We start from the raw sequence: 22,516 nt of genomic DNA on the forward strand, positions 1-22,516 counted from the left end.
GCTACGCTACGGTAGTGGACTACATTTGATCGAGCGGAAATATTACGTTCGTTTGCTGAGGGGCGTAGGTATTATGCACGCCTGGATGGAACGTATGTATATTGTTTGCCCGTTGTTGAGCGTGGACTTTATGCACGCCGGGTATGGGACGGACCTATAATCAACGCCGCACCATGGAACGAAGCTGATATGTATGCCTGATAGAAAACCGTCAATAATGACGTGATTTTAAGCAAGTTGTGCGCTAATGGAGCATGAGGAGTACTGTTAAATGTGCAATGGGTTGAGATACGTTTACCTAACTAGGATAACTAAATGAATTTAAAACCAACAAAAACAGAAAGAGTTCCATCCCAACACAAATTTGGTTGTCTCTCTAATGCATTTTGCAAATGCAATACTAGCATGGAATTTTCGACAAATAACTTGACTCAAGCTACACTTTCATGCATGGAATCAAACTGTAAAACATTGAGATGGGGCGTACATTTTACCAACGCCTGTCATGAGGCGTACATTTTACTTACGTCTAGTTGGGCGTACATTTTATCAACGCTCCATGGAAGCGTACTTTATAACTTCGCCTCATCATGGAACGAGGAATATACAACTGCTTCACATGAAGCGTACTTTATAACTTCGCCTATTAACAAACATACATTATTTCGCTCGACTATATTTGGTTTTGGTCTTGGTCCCAGACCAAATATAGTCTGGAATTTGGTCTTGGTCCGGATTTTAGTCTTTATTCTGTCCCGCTGTATTTCGTTCTGGACCATAATTATAGGTTTGATCCTCCACTGTGGGTGCTCTTGCTTCGTAGTTTTAAGTTTCCAAGTGCATCTCTATCTTTCTCGGAGGTTGAGAAACAAGTTAAGAACTCATCAAGTTGGTTATTTGAGTTTAGTTTAGTTTAAACACATCCGAACCGTACATATTAATATTATTAGGGTTATTACTTTTCAGGGTTGAGTTTCAGACTTGAGTCGTTACCTATTCCTAGGATTATCTGGGCAGACCGCCCCAAAATTTTAAGGAGTAATTCTGGCCCCGTTCCTTTTAGGCTTGCAACAGGATGACCCCACTCAACTACACGTTTGGCCCCACGCAAAAAAATAAAAAAAACATCTTCTATCTTTCCTTTTATTACTCTTCTTCAATTCTGAATCTGAGAACAATTCACTCAAAAACACAGAAATCTCATGCAATGAATATGGAAGTTAGGCCGTCTATATGAGCATAGAACCTCCTCACTATTAATTCCCAGGGTGTTAGTCCTCGGGGGAGTTGGGTGTAGTTTGGTTTTTTCTTGTTAGTTGTGGGGGAGTTCAAAGGAGTCTCTCGAAATCTCTGTTAGTCGTGGGAGAGTTTAGAAGAGTCTCACAAACTCCATAGAAAACCCTGTTAGTCGTGGGGGAGTTTGAAAGAAACTCTCAAACTCCCTGTTAGTCATTAAAATTAGAATGCTAGGGAGTTGGTGTTTTTGGGGGAGTTCTAGGGAGTTTATAGTGTATTTTTTCCTCACTCCAAATCTCTCAAAAAAGTAGAGATTTCTGGAGAGTCTCTCAAACTCCCCACACTCAAAACACCAAACTCTCCACACTCTCTTACACTCCCTCAAAATCCCCAAGATTCAAAATACATTAAACTCCCCCAAACTCACTCGTGGACTAACCCCCTGTCCATTCATTCTTTTTCAAAAAAAAAATAATTCATCAGCATCTTCCGCATACACATCTAGAGCATTTGTAACTTATTCCTAATCCTCTTATATTCCTCTATGGCTAGCTACATAATTTCCATGGAAAAATCAGAACAAGGATCCGAATTACATGAGAGGATTCAAAGACGGAGGCTACCGGTTCCAAAGGCGGCACCTTGGCTTGTTTTCCCTCACGGAAAAGGTAGGATATTTCAGAGTTTTTATAACCCTTGTGAACCTAATAATAGAAATTGCATTAAGTCTATCCCAGAGATGCGTGGAAGAACATATTATCATAAGCCTTCTCATCAAGGATGGCTTATTGTTATTGGTAATGTTCAAGATGAGGCTGAGTATTCCGTGGCTAACTCTAATTTAGGTGATTGCTTCTTGTGGAACCCTATATCATCTGAAACTATTCGATTACCAATCCTCGACCGTTGGTCTTTTAATAGTACATCAAAAAAATACTTTTTGTTCGATTTAGTGTTATCATCACCACCTCCGACTCCAACTATCAGTAGTAAAACTAATGATCCTGAAAACTTAAGCTGTCTGGTATACCTCTTGTTTAAGTGTGTAAAACATCGAGAAGCTCCTGAACATGTACTTATTTTTTGTCGTCCCAGAGACGAACAATGGAGAATGAAGGTGTTGTCTATAACTGCTCCTGGCAGGGGGCATGTACTATCTATTGATTCCCTGCTTTGCTTTAAAGGTGAGCTGTATGCATTTTGCAAGGAATCACACTTTAAAGATAATTGGCTTATAAAGATCGATGTACAAAACCTATGGCATCATGTTGTCGATAATAAACAAACCCAATATACTACTATAATCAACGTAGGGTATGCTGATTTCACACGAATAGGAGCAGGTGAGGAATATAGTCGTTACAGCGAACATTGGGTTGAATCTGGTAATGAAATCTTCAGAGTTCATTTAAATTGCAGTCCAAGAGGATTTAGAAAAGTTTCCTCAATACATATCTTCAAGTTGGATTTCTCATCAATGACTTGAGTTTTTCTGAAGACTTTGGGTGACCATGTTCTCTCTCTGTCATCAAGCATGGACATATCAGACTCTAGAAAGTGTTATTCGACTTCCACGGCATGTTGCTCGGCGGCCGACATGGGTCTCGAAAGGGGTTGCTTGTTTTATACACTACTCGGCGATCAGACCTTGTACACATTTGAAGTAGAAGATAGTGCAACAACAGTTATCATGCCATGTTTGGAGCTTCCAACACCATGGTTTCTGCCAACTTGGATAATGGTGCCTACAACAGAAAACAGGTATATACAACACCTGTGCAACCAGAATTACATTGTGTTTACGTTAAATTCTTATTTGTTACCTTTTCAAATTACGGATATATATTTTTTTTTGGCAGACACGTTGCTGGGAGGAGAAGGAAAACAGACGTTCTTGCAAGCTAAGATACAAGTGATGCCAAATTAGAAGAGGAGAACATGGACAGGTTAAATAAAAATGGTGGAGAATTGGAAGAGTTAAAACTGTGGGATTTTCTTAATGATTTCAGTACAGAGGAGGTAGCGAGATATCTCCATCCTGTGGATTATGTTCATTTTCGCTTAGCCTGTAAACAAATTTTTGTTCTACCCCCATTGAACCGAAAATCGGCATCTACACGGACCACAACAACAACAGTTTTATCTCCATGGCTGATTTCTATCTTTGAAGATAATGAAGAAAACATTTGCAGTGTCATAGACCCGATGCATAATAATGACAGCTACGTCATGAAATTATCTGATGAATTGCTTGTAGGTGCTACAATCCGTTTTTCAAGAGATGGATGGCTTCTATTGTCTAAAGGGAAAAAAACTGTGTTCTGCTACAATCCCTTCTCAAGAGCAATTATCCATCTTCCAGAGTTACCTGATGGTTATGTACTTGGCGGAATGTCATTCTCATCAGTACCAACTTCTCATGATTGTGTTGTATTTGTCATCTCTAATTGGTATGAAATATGTGGTGATAATGGAATATGTTTTTGCGTCATTGAACCGGGAAAGAGTGAAACTGGTTGGACTATTCATGATTTCGAATATGGAGACTGTACTGAGGACGACAACTTTATGCCGTGTATTAACAACCCGGTTTTCTATAACGGAGCTTTCTACTGCTTGGATTATAATGGAATGTTAGGAGTTTTTAGTATGAAAGGTGGTTTCTGTTGGACAGTACTTTCGAAGTCTTTGAAACAATTCAGTGGCTTTTATCCAAGTTATTTGGTGGAATGTGATGAAAAGCTTTTATTATTGAGTTTAGGACAGAGTGGAAAATCTGTAGATATTTATAGATTGGATGATTCAGAGATGGTCTGGGTAAAACTGGAGAGTTTAGGAAAGCATGCGTTGTTCATAAGCTATACATCTAGTGTTTCAGTTGTCGCTCCACGTAGTTGCATGGAGAACAATATCTACTTCCCTAAATTACAAGGTGAAAAAATTGTATACTATTCTCTTGATACATGTGGGTATCATTATGTTGGAAGTAATCAACATTCTGCTCAAGATTTGCACAACACGAAGGAAAGATCAAACTGCAGTTGGATTGAGCCTAGATGGTCTTAGGTACAAAAGTGTACCATACCAGTACTAGTTGCCTCCCGTTAACTTATGGTACAAAAGTGTACAGAGTAGTGATACATGATGGAGCTAGATATACATAAAAATGTTTTCATGTATCTTTTTATGCATTGATGTTGTTGTATATTGTACAATGGGCCATGGTCACATTCGGAGTGATCAACATTCTTTGCAAGATTTTCATAATAAAGAAGATCAAAGATTTTTTTATTTTATTTTTTTTGAATTTTGTTGTCGTTAATAATGGGTTTTTGGTGATATTGGTCTATTGGTTTGAATTTTGATAATGTCTTTACAGTATAAAGTTTCTTACTTATTATTACTTGATGACTGCCTGGATGATGTTTGGGGAACACCAGTTGGACGACTTGCATACCTCAAAACAGTAAAATTTGTCAAGCTGTGGGAAAATCCATCAGGGTACAAATAATACTTCAGACAAAACGGCTACGATTACCAATGACAACCAAATAACCACATAATAGTAATAGAAAAAAATTCTATTCAAGATGAAAACATAAAGAAGTACCATTTTAAAATATTACAAATGGACAGTCATCCATTTCAAAATTTCAATATACTACAGATAAATGGTGCATTTACCAAAATTCACTAATCTTGCATCCCGGAAATATTCACGAATTTATTTATCAACACTACCACCAGCATCAACCGACACTTCAGTACCTTTTACCCCTGTACGTCTCTAAGTACTTTGTTCATAGTTAACCTAGAGTTCACTCTTTAGCCACCTCCCAAATGACATCATTGTTGTTGTAATACCTCATGCTGTTGTAGAAATTCCTAAGAGATCCTTGGTTTTGAAGTATGCTAACAGTACTTTTTAGGCAACTATCCTGTCAAATTAATGCCAACTTTTGTCTTGGAAATCGTCCCATAAATGTCATACATCAGCTGAGCTGCAATGCACCAATAAGCTGACAGACAGGTTATGTATAGCCACAGATGGCGTGTGCGTAACTGAGGATAGCGGTATTTCTCAAACTTTCATCTACCGGATTGCACTGCACTTGACTGTCGTAACAGCAAATCCATTTTACCCTACCGTCTGAACGTCCAAATACATAAAAAGAAACCGTAAGAAAAACAACCAAAAACATGGCGCAAACACCATAGAAATGCCAACATGCAGAATTACCCACTTTTAAATCTGAAAAGTTTCACAGTATGTAACTGATACTAAGTTTGCTTAATCATTACAGTACGATTAAAATTACAGCTATGCGAGTAGAGTTGATAACAAAGTACCTAATAAAATGGCAGGTGGAAAATCCTGGGACTGATCACTTCTATGATTCAAATGGATGACCGGTCGCATGGAATCATGCGATTGTGCAAAACCAAGTTTAGGGCCAAGCGAATAACGCATGTGGCTTCAAGCATCTGAATTGGACAGACGATTGTCAAAAAGACGTGAATTTTGTCTTCCAAAACAGTATTTGCCAGTGTTCCCGGCCGAATATTTGTTGTGAAAGAGGTTGACTGCCGCAACAATTGATCATAACAGTTTCACAGTTAAACCTGTGACATAACAATTATCCATAAACAGCTGCAGGATGCTTCAAAAAATTAAAACAGAAAAGAAAAAGAATATTTATAACTATATGTCTATAAGGCTAAAAAGATTGGGTTAAAAATGCATGCAGGGGATTCTAGAAAGTAAAGATATCCAAACAATCACCCCTGGTTCAGGCGGTGTATACACAGTTACACACGCTTAATTAGGCTACTGTAGAGTCAAGTCCATTAAAACAACGTGGCGATAGCTGCATACAGAGACCTTGTAGTACCAGCAGTTGTTAGCATAAAATCATTCAGTCACTTTGAATTTAGGATCCATGGAAGGCTCGTCAGATCATAGAGACCCAAAAATTTTTGTGAAGGTCATCCATTGAGTTTAAATTTAATCCTAGTGTTGCTAGATTTTTTACTAGCATAAGAGATGTAATATCAGGATCAGTCATCCTAACGACATTTGATAGGCCTACCAAAAAAGAATGTTTATGACGGGATGTATTGACAGAGGTATAATTTGCACCTGCAAAGGCATCTTTCTCTTCAGGGAGCACGCAAAGTCCTTGATAAGAAATTATCTGGCGGCAAACCAAACAACTTCCAAGGGGCCAAGGGTAACTCTAATGAGACAGTCTTAGGAAAAATCATTGACCAACATTCAAGGGGGTGAAATATCAAATAACAACCAACAGTTCAACAATTATATATGTACTGTGCAAAATTTAAACCAAAATTAAGGATGAGAAGTTCTTACCTTCTTACCGACTTCCTTCTCTTTCTTCTTTAAATGCTCTTTATGCTTTCAACTCCATTATTATTATCAAAAACATTCTAATGCAACCTGGATTGAGATGCTCGAGCAAGTTTTTCCTTAAGGGTCACCCAAATGCCAGTAAGTTACGTGAATGATGCTTCAGAAAATCGATCTCTGCATGCCCAAGTGAGGTAGCATGGTCAAAAGAGCCATCAAAATCAAAAAATTTAGCACATCCAACATTGATGGTAGTTCTTCCATGGTATCAAACTCTAGTACCTGAGTAGAGTATAGCTGGTCAGTTACGGGGAAACTTTCAACTGAAAAATTCAAAGCAACTTAAGACCAACACCACCAGCCTTCTTCTTTTCCAGGCCCATCTGAAACAATGAAATGGCAAGTCTGTAATTTGTATTTTGAAGAACACAAAGTACAAACCAAGAATAAACAATTAATGGGTTCTTTTAATTTCAAGAGTCTGGAATCTTGAAATTAAATACCTTACCAATAAAAAAAAAAGTAAAGAAGATTAAGGTACCCAGAGAGAGGAAACAAATTGTTTGTATACCTTTATTGACTAAGCAAAGCCCTCTGCTTCCAACTCTGCATAATCTAGCATCTGCCGTGGATTTTTCAGTTGATCGCGAATAATATTTCACCTCCTCATCGACACTGTTCACATTCTTCCCTGGGTTAGCAGCAGAATATGGCAACCTCTTTGAAGCTCTGACTTCAGTTCTGTGCCATATATAATCTGAAAGTAAGAATATGGCAACATGTTAGCAGCAGAAAGTGGCAACATGTTGTAGAAAGTAAGAACCAAGTAAGAATATGTCAACATGTTATAGAAAGTAAGAACCAAGAAGGACTAAGCTGTTCTGATAAACAAAAGCTTCCTAAAAGCGATTTGATACTCTCAAGTCACAAGTGCATTCATAATCTACCTTGATAAGGTACCAACTCTCTCTTCTTTTTTTCTCACTTCGTAATTTTGTACCCATCATACTATGTTCTACATCCTAAAATTTAATGACTGAAAGTTCTTCACATCGCTCAAAATATAATCTCCCCTTCTTTATTCACTGCAGCTTTTAGGTGTTCAATTGCCTCGCCATTCTTAGGAATATAGCCCTCTGCCTTATTATCAACAAAAGGTGACAGATGTGGAGGAGGTATCCTTTTAATAAACATCAAAAGCAAGTTATATAGTTTAGAGATATGCCACAAACCTGAAAAGGATTATCAGCAATTGGAACAAATCATAATTGATATGGGAGGCACCAAAGCCGCGCGCGAAAAAGAAATAAGCACTACCTGAAACGGAATACAGGATATGTTAGTGAACCACATTGGCTGGCCACTTGAGATGACAATGTAGAAGATTGTATTTGTTTTTCTTTTGGACCCCAGAGGTTGGATTTGGTATATCATGGACCAAATTAATTTGGTACACGTTACATGTTCGCTAGGTGTCTAATGTTAAGCAATTTGTGGATGAAATCCACTCACGGACTTATTAATTGCTTAAGAAAATAACTCCTGCTAGTTATTCACACAAGTATTCAGTTATCCTAAATTTAAGTACAAGTATATATATATATATGACTATCTAAGAACCGGTAGCAGCAATATCACAAACACAACATATTCCACACCAATGTCTTCAAGTAAACTTAATCAAGTTGTAATTCTAAGTTCCAACTCAAACCCGATATAATTATTGGAAAGTATAACAAAACCGAAAGAAGAAATCAGTCATTCAAGATACATATAGTATGAAACTAATTAGTGCAAACAAAGCAAATGATATGTGTTTGTAAACAAATTGTCAATTACCCAAACTGCCAAGGAGTACCACATAGAGCACCACCCCAAACATTTATATTTTGCAATGTGGTGCAAAATTATTTCGGTTACATCACTATTTCAACCATTTGCAGTTAGGAATTAATATTAAGCTCTAAGCCTCGAGAGACAAAAACCACATAAACTGAAATCACTGACCATGCATTTGTTATGACAACCACCCCAAGCATTACGACACGCCAAAGCCAAGCTGAGCACGATCATCTACAGCCACATGATCTACATCACAGAACCGCAGCCATCCTGACAATTTCCCAAGAACCACAAGCAAACCCATGGCAGTTCAGCTGGTATGTAGAAATGAATTCAATTCCTCGGCATCAATACATCTCCAACACATCCATCACGAGAATTTCTTTTGTAAGATCCAATTACGATGGAAATGAGATAATCACATTAACCACCAGCTCTATTTACATAGATTCTACTGCGTGTCTTAGCTGAAGATTTGTCAGGCGCACACTCGCACTCTATGTTTTCCTCTTCCAGTACCAATGAAAACCTTCTTCCTTTCTTTCTCTCACTGAAAATTTCCCTAGTACTCGAAATCAATTAACGCATCTATACATATCAGCTTCCGAAACCCTTGTAAATCTCTCTAACAGGACAACGTAAATCCAACAATAACACTCTGCCGTCCATCTGATTTTCAAAACTCATTCCCAGGACGAGAAATCACTTCGACTTCTCTCAATAAAAATTCCCAATTTGAAGAACAAAAGGAAAAGAAATTCCTTAACCCAGATTACGGCACAAACGCAGATGAGCAGGATTAGCGATTCGGTGTAATCAGATTTGCACAAAACTCACTAATTTCATGATCCTAATTTTCAAAGAAATGAGCGGAATAACCAGAGAAAGAAAAAGAGAAAAGGTCCAAAAGGAGGAGTTCCCTTTGTCGGGGGCTGGAAAAAAATTTCATCGATACTACCGATACTCACCATTGTTTAGAAACTGGGCGTCACCCATCAATTTAGGCGTGCGCATCGGCCGGTCGGCCCGGCTTTTTGGTGATACCGACCACCGAGCCGACTAGGAGCCGGTTCTCAAATTTGAAACCGTGGCCGAGCTGATTATTACTCGGTTCGGTTTTAAACTGATCCGAGTCGGCTCAGTTCGGTACCGGTTTTAAGCTGTAAAAAATAACAGCTTATGTTCCTGCTATTTTTACCTATTATTCCCTGCCACAACCATTCATACAGCATAACAACATAGACATAATTAACATAAGTTCTTTAAAACCAACCAACATAATTACATAAACCTATAAAAACCCGAACTTCAAAGTCTGACATAAACTGATTGCTCAAAGTAAAGTTACTGCAAGTCTACAAGAGTACTGCAATCATCCAAGATCCAACTACTTAAGTTCTTCAAGACCAAGTGACCAACTAACATAACTACTACATATGTACATAATAACCGAAGGAAAATAGTGTTCAAAGATTAACATAAAGTGTTAAAAGTAAACCAACACTTCCATTCCATAGACCATAGTTCCTTTCCATATTAAGTCTGTAACAAGATTTGAACTTCAACAATCATTACTTCATTAGTCAAGCATCATTGGATCATCAAACTCCTCTGGTACTGGATAAGCACCCAATATTGCTGCATAGGAAATACTTAAGTTAATAACAAATTCAAATTGACAAGTAAAGAAACAAACAGAAAAAGAAAAAAACAACCAACAAATTACAATATAAGTTATATAACATTACCTTCCTCAATGCTTGAGCAATCATCTGGTACATAGTCCGATAGAAGATCAAGAGCAATTGGCTTTTGTAGCCATCTTTGGGTGCATAGCAATGCTTCAACTTCCCTAGGAGATAAAGAGCTTCTCCAAGGACTAAGCACACGCTTTCCAGTGCTGAATGCTGATTCTGAACCTACAGAAGACACCGACATTGCTAGTATATCCTTCGCCATATACGAGAGTACCTTATACTTGGCACTATTACTTTGCCACCAAGCCAAAATGTCAAAATCAGTGCCACTTTCTTCTTCTTAAAATTCCTCTAACAAATACTTTTCCAACTCATTTAAACACCAACTTGGTTTCTTTTATGCCTTTTCTTCATTGAGTAAAGCATGGCCTCAATGCTTTGTTCTTGCACAACAACTGGAGCTTGAACTGCAGAAACACCAACACCACTAGTTGAACTTTCACCAACAACTTCATATGAAGATTTGTACTCTTCAAAGAGTCTGACCATATGTTCTTTAACCTTCTTCATAACTCTATCAACCATGTACTGATTTTTCTCATACAAACATTCAAGAACAAATTCCAACCCCTTGGCTTTCTCTCTTGGATCCAACAATTGCGCAAAGAATAAAGCAGAATTCATATCTTCATAAGCACCCCAATACTTATTATACTTAACAAACATAACTTCAGCCATATTTCTAACAAAAGGATCAGACTCATTATCTCTAAACTGGACTAATTGTTCATGGATGAGGACAACTTCCCATAAGAATGTATGTGTAGTAACTTGAGTAGCAGCAGAAAATCTAACAGTAGCATCAAATAATACCTTTAAGCACTTCACCAGACTTCTCGCATAACTCCAATCTTCAGCATAAGGAGCATGGTGACGAGGCTTTTTCTTCTTCTTTTTCTTCATCTTCTTCTTGCTTTTTGGATCAGTATCAACTTCCATATCAGATTCAGAACTTAATGAAGAACTAAAAGTTATCTCTTCCATGGAACTAGCCAGCACAAGAAGATCATCATGACTAGGTAAAGCATCATTCTGAACTTCTTCGAAAATGTACTTCTTTCTGTAGTCTCTATCATACTTCTCTAACCTTTTAAAAGCTCTTTCATACTTCTCAGCAGCCTCTAACATCAAGAATGTACTATTCCATCTTGTCTTGCAGTCTAAGATCATTCCTTTCTTGCAGTCAATCTTCTCCAGTGCACAACAATGCTTAAACTTTTCCCATATAGCTGGAGAACCAATAACATACTTGACAACTGACCTAATCCTTGCAATTGGCTTGTTATAGAGCCTCACTGCATCTTTTATAACGAAAGCAAGAACATGGGAAGCACACCTAACCTATTATAAGAATGAAAAAACAAGAAATATTAGCAACTGCAATCATAAATTCATAAGTAAATACAAATGAACATTTAAATTTAAACTACAACAACAAATATTAGCAACTGCAATCATAAGTAAATACAATTATACAAATGAACATTTAAATTTAAAGTTTAAACTATAACAAAAAAAGAAATCTTACATGCAAGTATTCACTCCTTTCAATTGCTCCAATCTAACCAATCATAGTTTGCTTTAAATAGTCGATGGCAAGAGTATTAGCACTGACATTTTCCAAAGTGACACCAAACACATCTTCAAGTCCCCAATCTAACAAGCACTTCTCCAACATCTTGCCTATTGCAGTACCTGTATGACCTTTCACTTGGCAAAACAAAATAATTCTCTTTTGCAACTTTCAATTCTGATCAACATAGTGAACTGTGACACGCATATAATTGAAGTTATTGGGTGAAGTCCATGTATCAGTGGTCAAAGAAACCCTCTGTTTGGATGCCTTGAAATAATCTTTCAATATCTTTTTCTCATCCCTGTATATTATTAAAAAATCCCTATAAATAGTCATGCGGCCAGGGACTTTGAATCTAGGTTCCAACATCTGACTATAAGCCCTAAACCCTTCATTTTCTACCTTGCTAAATGGCAACTCATCTTTGATGATAAATTCAACTAAAGCTCTTCTACAGCCTTCAGGATTATAAATAGAAGCAACCAACTTACCATCTTCACCTGGTTTGGGGGGAGGAAACAAAAAACTTTTCTGACCTTTCTTCTTCCTATTTGGATTCTTACGACATCTATCCAAACGACTCCACAAGCCAGAAGTGCCATTTCTTCCTGTATGAGAAGCAAAGGGGCGCAAACAATGATGACACTTAGCTTTGTCATCACTTAACCTTGTGAATTGTAACCATACTTCAGATGTAACTTTAGACTTGTCCTTATTTCCATCATCTTTTATAATTGTAACTTCATCAGAAGGGGGTGTAGATTGAGCTCCAACTCCAGGTGTTGATTGAGCTCCAACCCCAGCTGTAGATTGACTAGGTACATTAGAGTTAGAAGATCCAACTCCAGTTTGATATGTGTCTTGATTTGGTTCTTCCATAATGGTTCATGTTACAAATAACAAGAAGGGTATTCAATAATTGTGTGAGAAAGAACACTAATAAGAAGCTAATGTTTACAGAGAATTACTCAAAAGATGTAGCTCTATGGATCTCTGTATGAGCAACTCTAAGTCTCTAACACTACTAGCTCATACATCTCCATAAAACAAGATCCCAAATCAATCTATATATCACAGTTACTTATAAGAGTTCTATCAATGATTCAATCTATATATCAGAGATTCAGAGTTACAAACATCAGTACATCACAAAGAGGAAACAAACCCAGTGAGCAGTGAGAACAAATACATAAAACAAGACCCCAAATCAAAACCCCAAATCGAAACCCCCAAATCTGAACAAATCTGAACTAAAAACAAGAACCCTAATTCATAAATCTAGGGTTTCATTCAAAAGAATCAAAAATCCGTAACAAACTAACAACTAACAAGTAACAATCACAGATTCACAGATTCACAAAAAGAACAGAAGCAAATATCAAATTAAACAATCACAAATATCAAATGAAGAAGACAAGGAAGGAAAAGGAATCGCTGGTGACTTACAGTTACTGAGTTACTTTTTGTTGTATTCGTTGATCATGGATGATATTGAAACTGAGAATCTGAAAAAGAAGCGCCTGTGACTGAGAGGAAGAAGAAGAAGCGGCCGCTAAACCTAATACTTCTGCTAGAGAAACTGAAAAGAAAAAAGAAATGAATTGATGTGAAAAGAGAACTTATATACGTATAGAAATCAAAGGCTATTATTAGTCGGTATTATGTGGCTCGGCTCGGCCGGATTTTTGAGTGATACCGTGCGCCGAGCCGACTACACCTCGGTTTTGACTTTGTATACCGTTGCCGGCCGGAGGACAGTCGGTATGTTTCGGTTCGGCGCTGGTTCTGGCGGTTCCGGCACGGTTTCCCGGTCTGGACGGTTTCCTGTGCAGTCCTACCCATCATTATCCGTCATGTCTATTTAGAGCTTCTCCAATGGCATGTGTGTGGAGATAAATGTCAAAATCCACCTAGGATGCACATCCATTTTCTTTAAAATCATTTTCCAACCCGGATGTAATAAATCAATACATGCATGACTTTAGGTAGAAAATGTCAAGGGGAATGTCTAATTTCCCACATTCCCCTTAACATTGTCTACCATCCTAGTCAGCTTTTTTAATTAAAAATATATTTTATTTCCTAAAATTAATTCTAATATAATAAATAATCATTTTTTAGATCTAATAAAATCTTAAAATTACTAAACATAGAATTTACATTTAACAAGAAAATGATCACAAACAACATCAATATAATTTCTTTTCGTATTAAAAAAAATGTGCTAAACATATATGCTTATATGTCAAATATAACATATTGGCATACACGATAGACTTTCCAACGAGCGACTCGTTGGTCATTCTATCGCCAGTGATAGTAAGCATGTCATTCGCTGACTTGATCATCGCTCATTAGTTCCTCATTGAACGACTACAATTTCCCCCCTCTATAAATACTCAATCTCATTTCAACTCGCACCAGAATTTCTAAACCTCTCTAGAATTTATCAATCTCTTAATCTTCTTTTTCAAATCTACAACAATCACACCTTCTCTACAATTCTTAATTTCTTGTAATATGGATTCACAATCTCAAAGTCAAGGAAAAGGTAAAAAAACCAAAGCCCGGGGTGCAAAATACAACCTCACAGAAGATGAATGCATTTTGTCGTAATTTTGTTTTTTTGCCTAAGATTGTATCGATGGTGCACAACATCATGGTAACACCATATGGGAAAACATATTTCATAAATATGAAGAACAAACCATAAAGATCAATCGTCGTGATGTAAAAGGGTTGGCAGTTAGCTTCATTGTGATCAATAGGAAAGTCATCTCTTATGTTGGATTGATAATGCAAGCCAAGAGAGGCCGGGAGAGGATCTTGTGGATGGTGATGTTGAAAGACAGGTTCGTACAGATTGGCAGCTAAAACATGGAAAACATTTCTCTTTCGAAAGTTATTATAATATTTTGAAGGTATTGAACAAATATAATCCAAAATTGTTAGCAGCTAATCAACAAGTACCTGAAAGGTCACCATACAATTATTCTCTCTCAACACCAAATTCTTCACCATTTTCTGCAGGTCCATCAAATTCTTCACTAGATACCCCAAGAAACCCAAATGTCAATTTAGTTCTCAATAATGATGATGGTAAGAGAAAAATTCTAGAGGAACAATGCAAGACTAGCTAGAAAATTAGCTCAAGAAGGAGGAAGTTACGATGGATTTAACATGGCGGAGTTTATGGAATATCAGAAGACCGTCGAGTAGAAGCAAAAAGCAGTTGATAGGAAATTTTAAAATAGGGAGAGTAAGAAAAGTCGCATTTCTCAAGAAAAATTTGTGAATGACTATGACAAGCATAACATTCTTCAAGATGACACTTCTATGATGAACCCCCAACAAATACATTTATGCCAAATCGAATTTGATAGGATTCAAGCACAGATTGAACGTACAAGATGGATTTAATAACAACCAACCTGGTGGTGATGATGATGATGAGGATCAGTTCGATGTAGCAGAACATTTAGATAATTGATGTATTAATTTAAGTTTTAATTTGAAGTGTTGCTTATTAATTTGATATGTTGTTATTGCATTCCACTTAATATTAGTTTGAAATGAAAAGTTGATTAATTTGAAATGTTGTTGCAGTCTACTTAAATAATTTTCGCTCATTAACTTAAACTAATCAACTTAATCTTAGGCCTAAAATACATAACTTAAATAAACCAAAATACTTAACTTAATAATTAAACCAAAATACATAACTTAATAATTACCCGCACCCACTCTTCCATGTTATGCCCAAAGATTCACTCTCAGATCTTCTCTTAAACTGTCATACAAATTTTGGTTATGAATGTAATTAGTAATTTGAGCATAATTTCTTACAGAAACACCTCTTTGTGGTTGAATATCAGGTATCGAATCTTCATCTTCATGGTTAGTCCACTCTTTATTGCGACAGATTTCATGAATTACCATGTTATGAAGAATTATGCAAGTGAGCACAGTCTTGTGCATTTCACGATGACTCTACCAACGATATGGCCCACAAATGACAGCGGACTTCCTATTCAAAATTCCAAAAACACGTTCAACATCCTTCCTCATTTCCATTTGACGGTAAAGAATTTCATATACTTCCATGACTTTCTTCACTACCAGCAACTCTGGGGATTAAAATGTTGTTATGAATGCCCAACGCACCGAGAGGGCGCTCACGGTAAAATTGAACTAAGGTGGACCATTTTGGGTAGATAATACCCATGAGTGTATAGATGGTCGTTGACAAGAAACGGACTTGGGGACAAATTCCATACTTCAGATCTTCAAATAACGACGGCTTGTGCAAAACATTAATATCATTTTTTCAACTCGGAAGACCAAAAAAAGCGTGCCATATCAAACAATCATAAGAAGAAGTAGCTTCAAAGATAAAAGTTGGTTTTGGATAATGACCCTTATATTGACTGACCCAATAAACAGGTAATCCTTGCCATAGCCAATGCATACAATCAAGACTACCTAGCATTCCTGAGAATCCCCTTTTCTCATTCTCCCTTAATAGTTGTCTAACATCATCCTCGGTTGATTTTCATAAATATGTTGGACCAACATGATTAATCATTACTTCACAAAAAAAAGAAGGTAAGTGAATGAAGTTGTTTTACCCGGTACTCATTGCTCGCATTCGCTGGTATTCTATAACCTAGAATCCTTAAAGACGAAGTAACGTTTTGTTCAGGACTATGACCTCTAATGTTCAGTGCATCAAACTGATAATCAAATTGAGGTTCTACTCGACAAAGATCTTCAATAATATTTTTCACCAGATGCCGAGGAATGCAAAATCGACGTTGGAAATCTTCATCAGAGTATATACAATTGGGAAGAAAATAATCGTGCATCAGTTTCTGGTGGAAAAATTCCCTCCCTTGATACGTATATCTTCTTGAGAATACTTCTTGTGGCTCTGGAACTCTAGATATTTCGCCCATATGTACGAGCATCGGGGTATCGATTAGTTTATTATCTTCAGCTTCCTTATCGTCAAGTTCTTGAAACCTCCTTTGATGCATTTTTTGCTGTAATCTAAAGCGATTCACAAGAACATTCATCTCTTTGCTGGATCTCGCCATTGATGATTATGAAATTTAAAATTGAGAATACAGATAGAGAAATTGGTGAAATATATGTAAAATTAGGTGTGAGTAATTTGAAGAATTATAAGGGCGTATATATAGGAACCAGCAGGGGGAAATAAGCGTTGCAAAATAATTACTGATCGACAATCATAATATCGTCATCGCTATTATGTGTATCGCGCGAAAGGGGTGATGCCAGCGATATTCACATCATCGCCATCTCTTGAATGAATATCGTTCACTAGAAACTCCGCCGCTCAGTGGTTTTCCCATAATGGCAACAACTCGTTTTCCATGCCACCTGGTATGCCAAACAGGTTTTTCTTAGCATGTGTATAGGAATAGCCATAAGGGGTGTCCTAATGGTATTTAAAAGTCTAAATTGCCCTTCCATCTATATAAACTTAATCAACATAAAAAAGGAAAAAATCAATATTAGTTTTTCTTTCATGTTTTCTCCTAATCAATACGAGTGATGGTGATCGACAACAACCCAACGAGACATTAATAGTCAACAACTCAAACAAGAAAACCAATATGAAACCGGTAAACAATTCCAAATTCTCAACTGTACCCGATGGTTTTGTGATGTTTGATTCGACTCAAATCCATCTATTTTTTCCTTGTTTAGTATTTAAAATGGTTTGATTTATTGAACTACGAAAAAAATTAGATTTGTAGAAACCAGTTACGGTTAGGTATGTTCAATTTGCATAATTTTGTCATCTGAAGCTGTTACGGTTTTAAAACTAAGAACTCTTAACCGTAAAATAATAAATAAATTAATGCATACATAGTTACATTTCAAAAAAAAAATTGGTAACCGTATAAACTCCTGAATAACAACATTTTCAACTTTCCAAAAACTAGTTTACGTTCGGGTTTGAGATAAAACATACCAACCATAATTTTAATACGGTTGGATTTTTTTTTACTGTTTATCCAAGGAGAAATAATATTCATGAACGGTATGTTTATCCAAGGATATCAAACCATTGTACGTCATTCAGTTGGTGGGTGTTTATCCAAGTCATGACTCTGGATGGTCTGTGCCAGCAATAAATAGTAGACAAGTGTTGTTTTTTTTTTGGAAATTACCATCTATCAAAAGATTTTGGGTATCTCAAAGCAGCCAGAACTATCATATTTGTAGAGAAAAAATCAAGAAAAATAAATATTGATTTAATCCTCATTTGGTTATCTTTTGCATCCATAACCATTAGCATAATAGTTGCGAGAGAGGGGGAAGAAGTCGCCCTACTTCGAGATGAGCCTCTCCTCACTATGGGATGAATGTCCTATATCGACCCGCTCGGCTTAACCTGTGCGGGAAACGTTTGTTTATCTATATAGACAAGTAAACCAACAGATTTAATGGTGTCAATTGGAATTGCTCTAATAATATTGTATTAGATATTTTGTAGAAACAAAAAGCAATTCCGATCAGTATTGTCGAAAACGGGTAAATGGAAACCTTTCTCTACTAAAGTCGTTGTATTGCTTCTCCAGGCACCAAGTGGATAGGGATAGAAGGCTAGAACTTCGCATCTGTTGGTCACCATTCACCACATTGTACTACAAACTTGCACTTATGCGTTCAAGCCCATGACTCACGATCCGAGAGAGATAACCATGAGGATTTATGTTATTTATTTGTGGCACCTACGGAAAATTCGGAATGAACAAACCCATTCTTTTGTTGAGCCACATGGTTGTCCAAACCGGGTTTCCATTATGATAAAGCATAGGGCGTTAGATCATTAGGCGTGCGGTTAAGGTAAAAACTCTGGCGTTGGAAGAACCAACGCTGGCATTGAAAGGACAAACGCTGGTGGGGGGGAGAACCAACGCGGCGTGTGAAGATAACACGCTAGCGTTTTTGCTACAAACGCCAACGGGTAGTTTTTTAAATTACGAAATTCACTTTTTACGTCTATAAATTATCCATCATCTTCAAACAATTCACTCACACCAAAATTAACTTGAATTTTCTCTTTTAAAATGGATGAAAAGGCGATCACACTTTTTTGCGATGCAAAACTTGAAGATGTTATTTCTAAGATATGTGGGAGTTTTAAAAAGATTGAAAATTGTAAAAGAGAAGTGCAAGTTTTAGAAGTTGCTCCAAGAAAATGTTCCGCTAAAGGCAAAGAAGAGTTCCAGTTTTGAAAGTTAACAACAAAAAATTCAAAAACAAAGGTGAAATTGTTAAAGAGCGCGTTGAATGGAAAATACGTCAAATGAAGATAAACAGGAGGCCAAAACTTGTCGTTGATTTTTATTGAAGTTTTTATTAGTACACTTTATTAGTACTTTTTGTTATTGTCTAAGTTTATATCTTGTAAAAGAATTGGCACTAATATCAATGAATGAAAATGTTTATATTTTAAAATAGATTTCCACTTTGGATTAAGTTAAATTTATTACAACATCAAACTACATTTTAATAAACCACAACAAAAACATCAAAATACATGAAATTCAACGACATTCTCTATGTAGAGTTCATAGCATTCAAAATCCCTAAACTCTCTCCCGCTTTCTTCGGTAAACTTGATCTCAGCGACGATTTTATGTAAAACAGGTAAACAACAAGTTCAGATATTTTTATGATGCAGTTAAGTCCATGAGGACAAAGGTAAGATACTCACCAGTTCTTCGTTGTATAATCCAGAATTACTACGATGAACCATCCACAATACTTCCATATAATGTTTGACTTCCTTAGTGATGAATGTAATTCTTAGTTCTAGGATTTTACCGTTTCTTATGGTTTTGTTCCGCGATGCTACAAAATGTCACAATACTCTTTCCCAGAAATTTTCATTGTTCATTGGTCTCATCATACGATGTAACCAACACCGAACAAGAGAAACATATTCTTCCATTGTAAAGACCGGGAGCGGTATTCGAGTGCAGTAACGATGTGCTTGAGATGGACCATCTTTTAGAATTCTGAAACACGCTTTGTAACGAAAAGGTTTATCGTGAGCTTCCTCCAAATTATCAAGAGCTGTTTGGATCACTTCATCTTCAGTTAAACCGACGAAATTTCCTCGATCATTTTCCGTTACAAGAGCAAGAAATGGCTGAACTGCAAGCCTAATAGATTTAAAACGAGCATCTCGGTTTCCTGGGTTTCCCGTCAGTGAGACGAATATTGAAAAAATGTTCTCCCAAAAAAGAAGTCTTGATAAAGGACACCATTGATTACCTTATGAAAAAAATATGCTTTGCACAGAGTTATATCCTCTTTTTGAGTAAACTTGGGACCACGATTTCTAACAGATATTTCTTCAAAAGGGGAGAGATTTAGCAAAAAAGAAGAAGATGTGATTTTTGATATGGGAGGAATGAGATTTATAGGTCGAGAAAGAAAATCGGGCCGTTGGAAATTTTCCCGTTGGCGTTTGAAGTAAAACTGCTGGCTGCTTTCCTTTAAGTGCCTATTTGAATTACATAGAAGTTGGTGTTTGTAGTAAAACCGCGCGACTTTACTAAACTGCCTGTTTGAATTACCAACGCCTATTTTCTATTATAAATACATCACTAGGTTTTATTCTAAAACAAATTAACTGATTTCTTTCTCAACATCCACCATGTTTTCTAAAGGCGAAGCGAAGAAAATATTATGTATCGAAGCAAAAGAGGTTTGTCTATTACGTTTCATGGATAACCAGAGTCTTATGGAATGTCCTTGGATGTATTCAAAGTTTCCGCGGGAAGGTTGTTCACCCATCATAATGGTGACTGAATCACAACCGGAAAAGTTGAGGTATTTGCAATGTCAAGATCCCAATTATCCATAGGAACCACATATGCTAGATGATTCTATGAAAATTAAAAAAGAAGAAGAAGAAAAGATTGCAAAACTCTGCAAAAACTTTAAACTTAAAGCCAAATTGAAGGAGTTATTACACTCAAGCGTTGTGGATATGGATATCACGAATACAAACATTGTCCACAGAGAATCCGTGGATGCTCAAAGCCCGGTTGCAAGATTCTTATGCATTTGCGGACTTCTTCTGAAGAAGACACATATGGAATGCATTTCTGGGAATGTCCCAGGTGTTTTTTGGTGGAGTGGGCTGATTGAAGTTGTTGGACAAATCAATTCACTATGATATTATGTTATTACGATTATCTTCACATTTCCAGATTAATAATTTAAATTTTTCCTGGATTAAACATTGCACCATCAATATTAATATCATAAATAAAAACGTATTGCATTGAACAACCACATCATACATGAAAATAAAAGAAATACATTAAATTAAAACAAGTACTACATAGGCATCAATTCTCGACGGGTGGTAAAATTCCTAGAGTAGGGGATTGTATCTGTTCAGCACCCCAAGAATGTTGGAACAAGCATGGAAGTTGAAAGGACGACCGCTGTGACCACATCGTTAGAGTTCTGGATTCCACTTCATGTTTGCCTTCACCGTTGAGCTTATTTTTGTGATTCTCCATTAGTAAAGCCATGAACTCCAATACATTGATACTAATTGTGCTAAAACGATGCGACAATCCATGAGAATCACGTCTATAAATGTTCCCCATTTCAGCGGTGAGCATTCTGTAAACTTTCTCCCAGAAAGTCAAGGTTGGTTCGGCTACATTACTTAAGACAACTTCTTGTGTGTGAAAAACAAAGGCTCTACAAATATCATCCTCTTGTTAAGTGAATCTAACACCACGAACTCTGGGAGGCATTTTTGGAGATTATTTGAGAGTGAAGAATGTGTAGAATGTGTGAATTTAGAGTTAAAATGAGGAGTATTTATAGAATTCAAAAATTATAGCCGTTGTCTCACAAGATTTTTCAGCTGTTCGGATTGAGTCGTTGGCGCCTTTGGGTGGCGTTTCTAGGATGCACGCTGGCGCTTGAAATAAAAAATTGCGTTGGAAGTACAAGCACTGGCGTTTTTGTTTCACACGCCAGCGTTTGTGGCAAGCTCGCCCGACCGTACCACAGGCGCACGCTGGGTGGTCCATCTCGATGTTCAAATCAACAAATTTGTAGATTTGAACATCCATTATTCATATTTGTTGAGTCCATAATGGGAGCAAAATGAACAAACTTGGAGTTTGTTCATTCCGTAGGAACTGCTCTAAGCTATTTCACGGCTAGCACATCAACACGCAACGACATAACGAAGAAGTTGGGAAATGAGTGGACAACGTGGTATCATCATATTACCAGGGGTGGAAGTGGGTCCAATATTATTTGAATAGGGTCCGTGAAATTAAATAGGTGTGATCTAAAAAAAATTATTAGGGGTGAAATTGGCTTTCAATATTTTTATGATTTATATGATGGAGGAATTTGATATCATCTTTCTATATTATTACAATTTCAATATAAGCCAATATTATTATTGGCTTTCAATATTTTACTATATATATATGCTAATATAAAGAAAAGAGGTATTTTGGGTGAAGCCTTCCTTTTGGTGAAACCTTTTTCTAATTCCCAATATTATTATTGGCGGACAGTTTACATGCCTTGAGTACTACTCATACATGCTACAAGTATATATGATATAAATCTTTAACAACTACATTTTATAATTGAACTTACACATATTATGTTGACATAAATAATTTATATATTTGTTGCTGCTATTGT

General features: G+C 36.7%; 2 protein-coding genes and 1 long non-coding RNA gene across 5 annotated transcripts; 1 reads left to right on the top strand and 2 right to left on the bottom strand.

Moving 5' to 3' along the window:
* Positions 1 to 3,804: 3,804 nt before the first annotated feature.
* LOC113351465 lies at positions 3,805 to 4,302 on the top strand. The gene has a single exon (XM_026595445.1). It carries the CDS (start codon positions 3,805 to 3,807, stop codon positions 4,300 to 4,302), a length of 498 nt encoding a protein of 165 aa, XP_026451230.1.
* Positions 4,303 to 4,799: 497 nt separating this feature from the next.
* LOC113348153 lies at positions 4,800 to 9,369 on the bottom strand. 3 transcript variants are annotated; one of them, XR_003359511.1, is made up of 8 exons: positions 8,612 to 9,369; positions 7,837 to 7,921; positions 7,176 to 7,361; positions 6,887 to 6,987; positions 6,608 to 6,781; positions 6,377 to 6,486; positions 5,587 to 5,859; positions 4,800 to 5,386 (listed from the first exon to the last, which is right to left on the bottom strand). It is a non-coding gene; the product is annotated as an uncharacterized LOC113348153 (long non-coding RNA). The 3 variants fall into 3 exon arrangements; XR_003359509.1 differs by lacking the exon at positions 6,377 to 6,486; XR_003359510.1 differs by lacking the exons at positions 6,377 to 6,486; positions 7,837 to 7,921; positions 8,612 to 9,369 and adding an exon at positions 7,552 to 7,824.
* A 322-nt stretch (positions 9,370 to 9,691) lies between these two features.
* On the bottom strand, positions 9,692 to 13,359 carry LOC113348154. Its single transcript, XM_026591859.1, has 4 exons — positions 13,226 to 13,359; positions 11,732 to 12,651; positions 10,195 to 11,544; positions 9,692 to 10,084 (listed from the first exon to the last, which is right to left on the bottom strand). Exon 3 carries the CDS (start codon positions 11,371 to 11,373, stop codon positions 10,519 to 10,521), a length of 855 nt encoding a protein of 284 aa, XP_026447644.1. The 5' UTR covers positions 11,374 to 11,544; positions 11,732 to 12,651; positions 13,226 to 13,359; the 3' UTR covers positions 9,692 to 10,084; positions 10,195 to 10,518.
* Between the last annotated feature and the right edge of the window lie 9,157 nt (positions 13,360 to 22,516).

This window comes from Papaver somniferum, chromosome 2 (assembly GCF_003573695.1).
Source record: "Papaver somniferum cultivar HN1 chromosome 2, ASM357369v1, whole genome shotgun sequence".
In the NCBI taxonomy this organism is placed as follows: Eukaryota; Viridiplantae; Streptophyta; class Magnoliopsida; order Ranunculales; family Papaveraceae; genus Papaver; species Papaver somniferum.

What these genes read in the sequence shown, in the direction of transcription:
- LOC113348154 (XM_026591859.1), bottom strand. Translation starts at nt 11,373, where the DNA reads ATGATCTTAGACTGCAAGACAAGATGGAATAGTACATTCTTGATGTTA.
- LOC113351465 (XM_026595445.1), top strand. Translation starts at nt 3,805, where the DNA reads ATGCCGTGTATTAACAACCCGGTTTTCTATAACGGAGCTTTCTACTGC.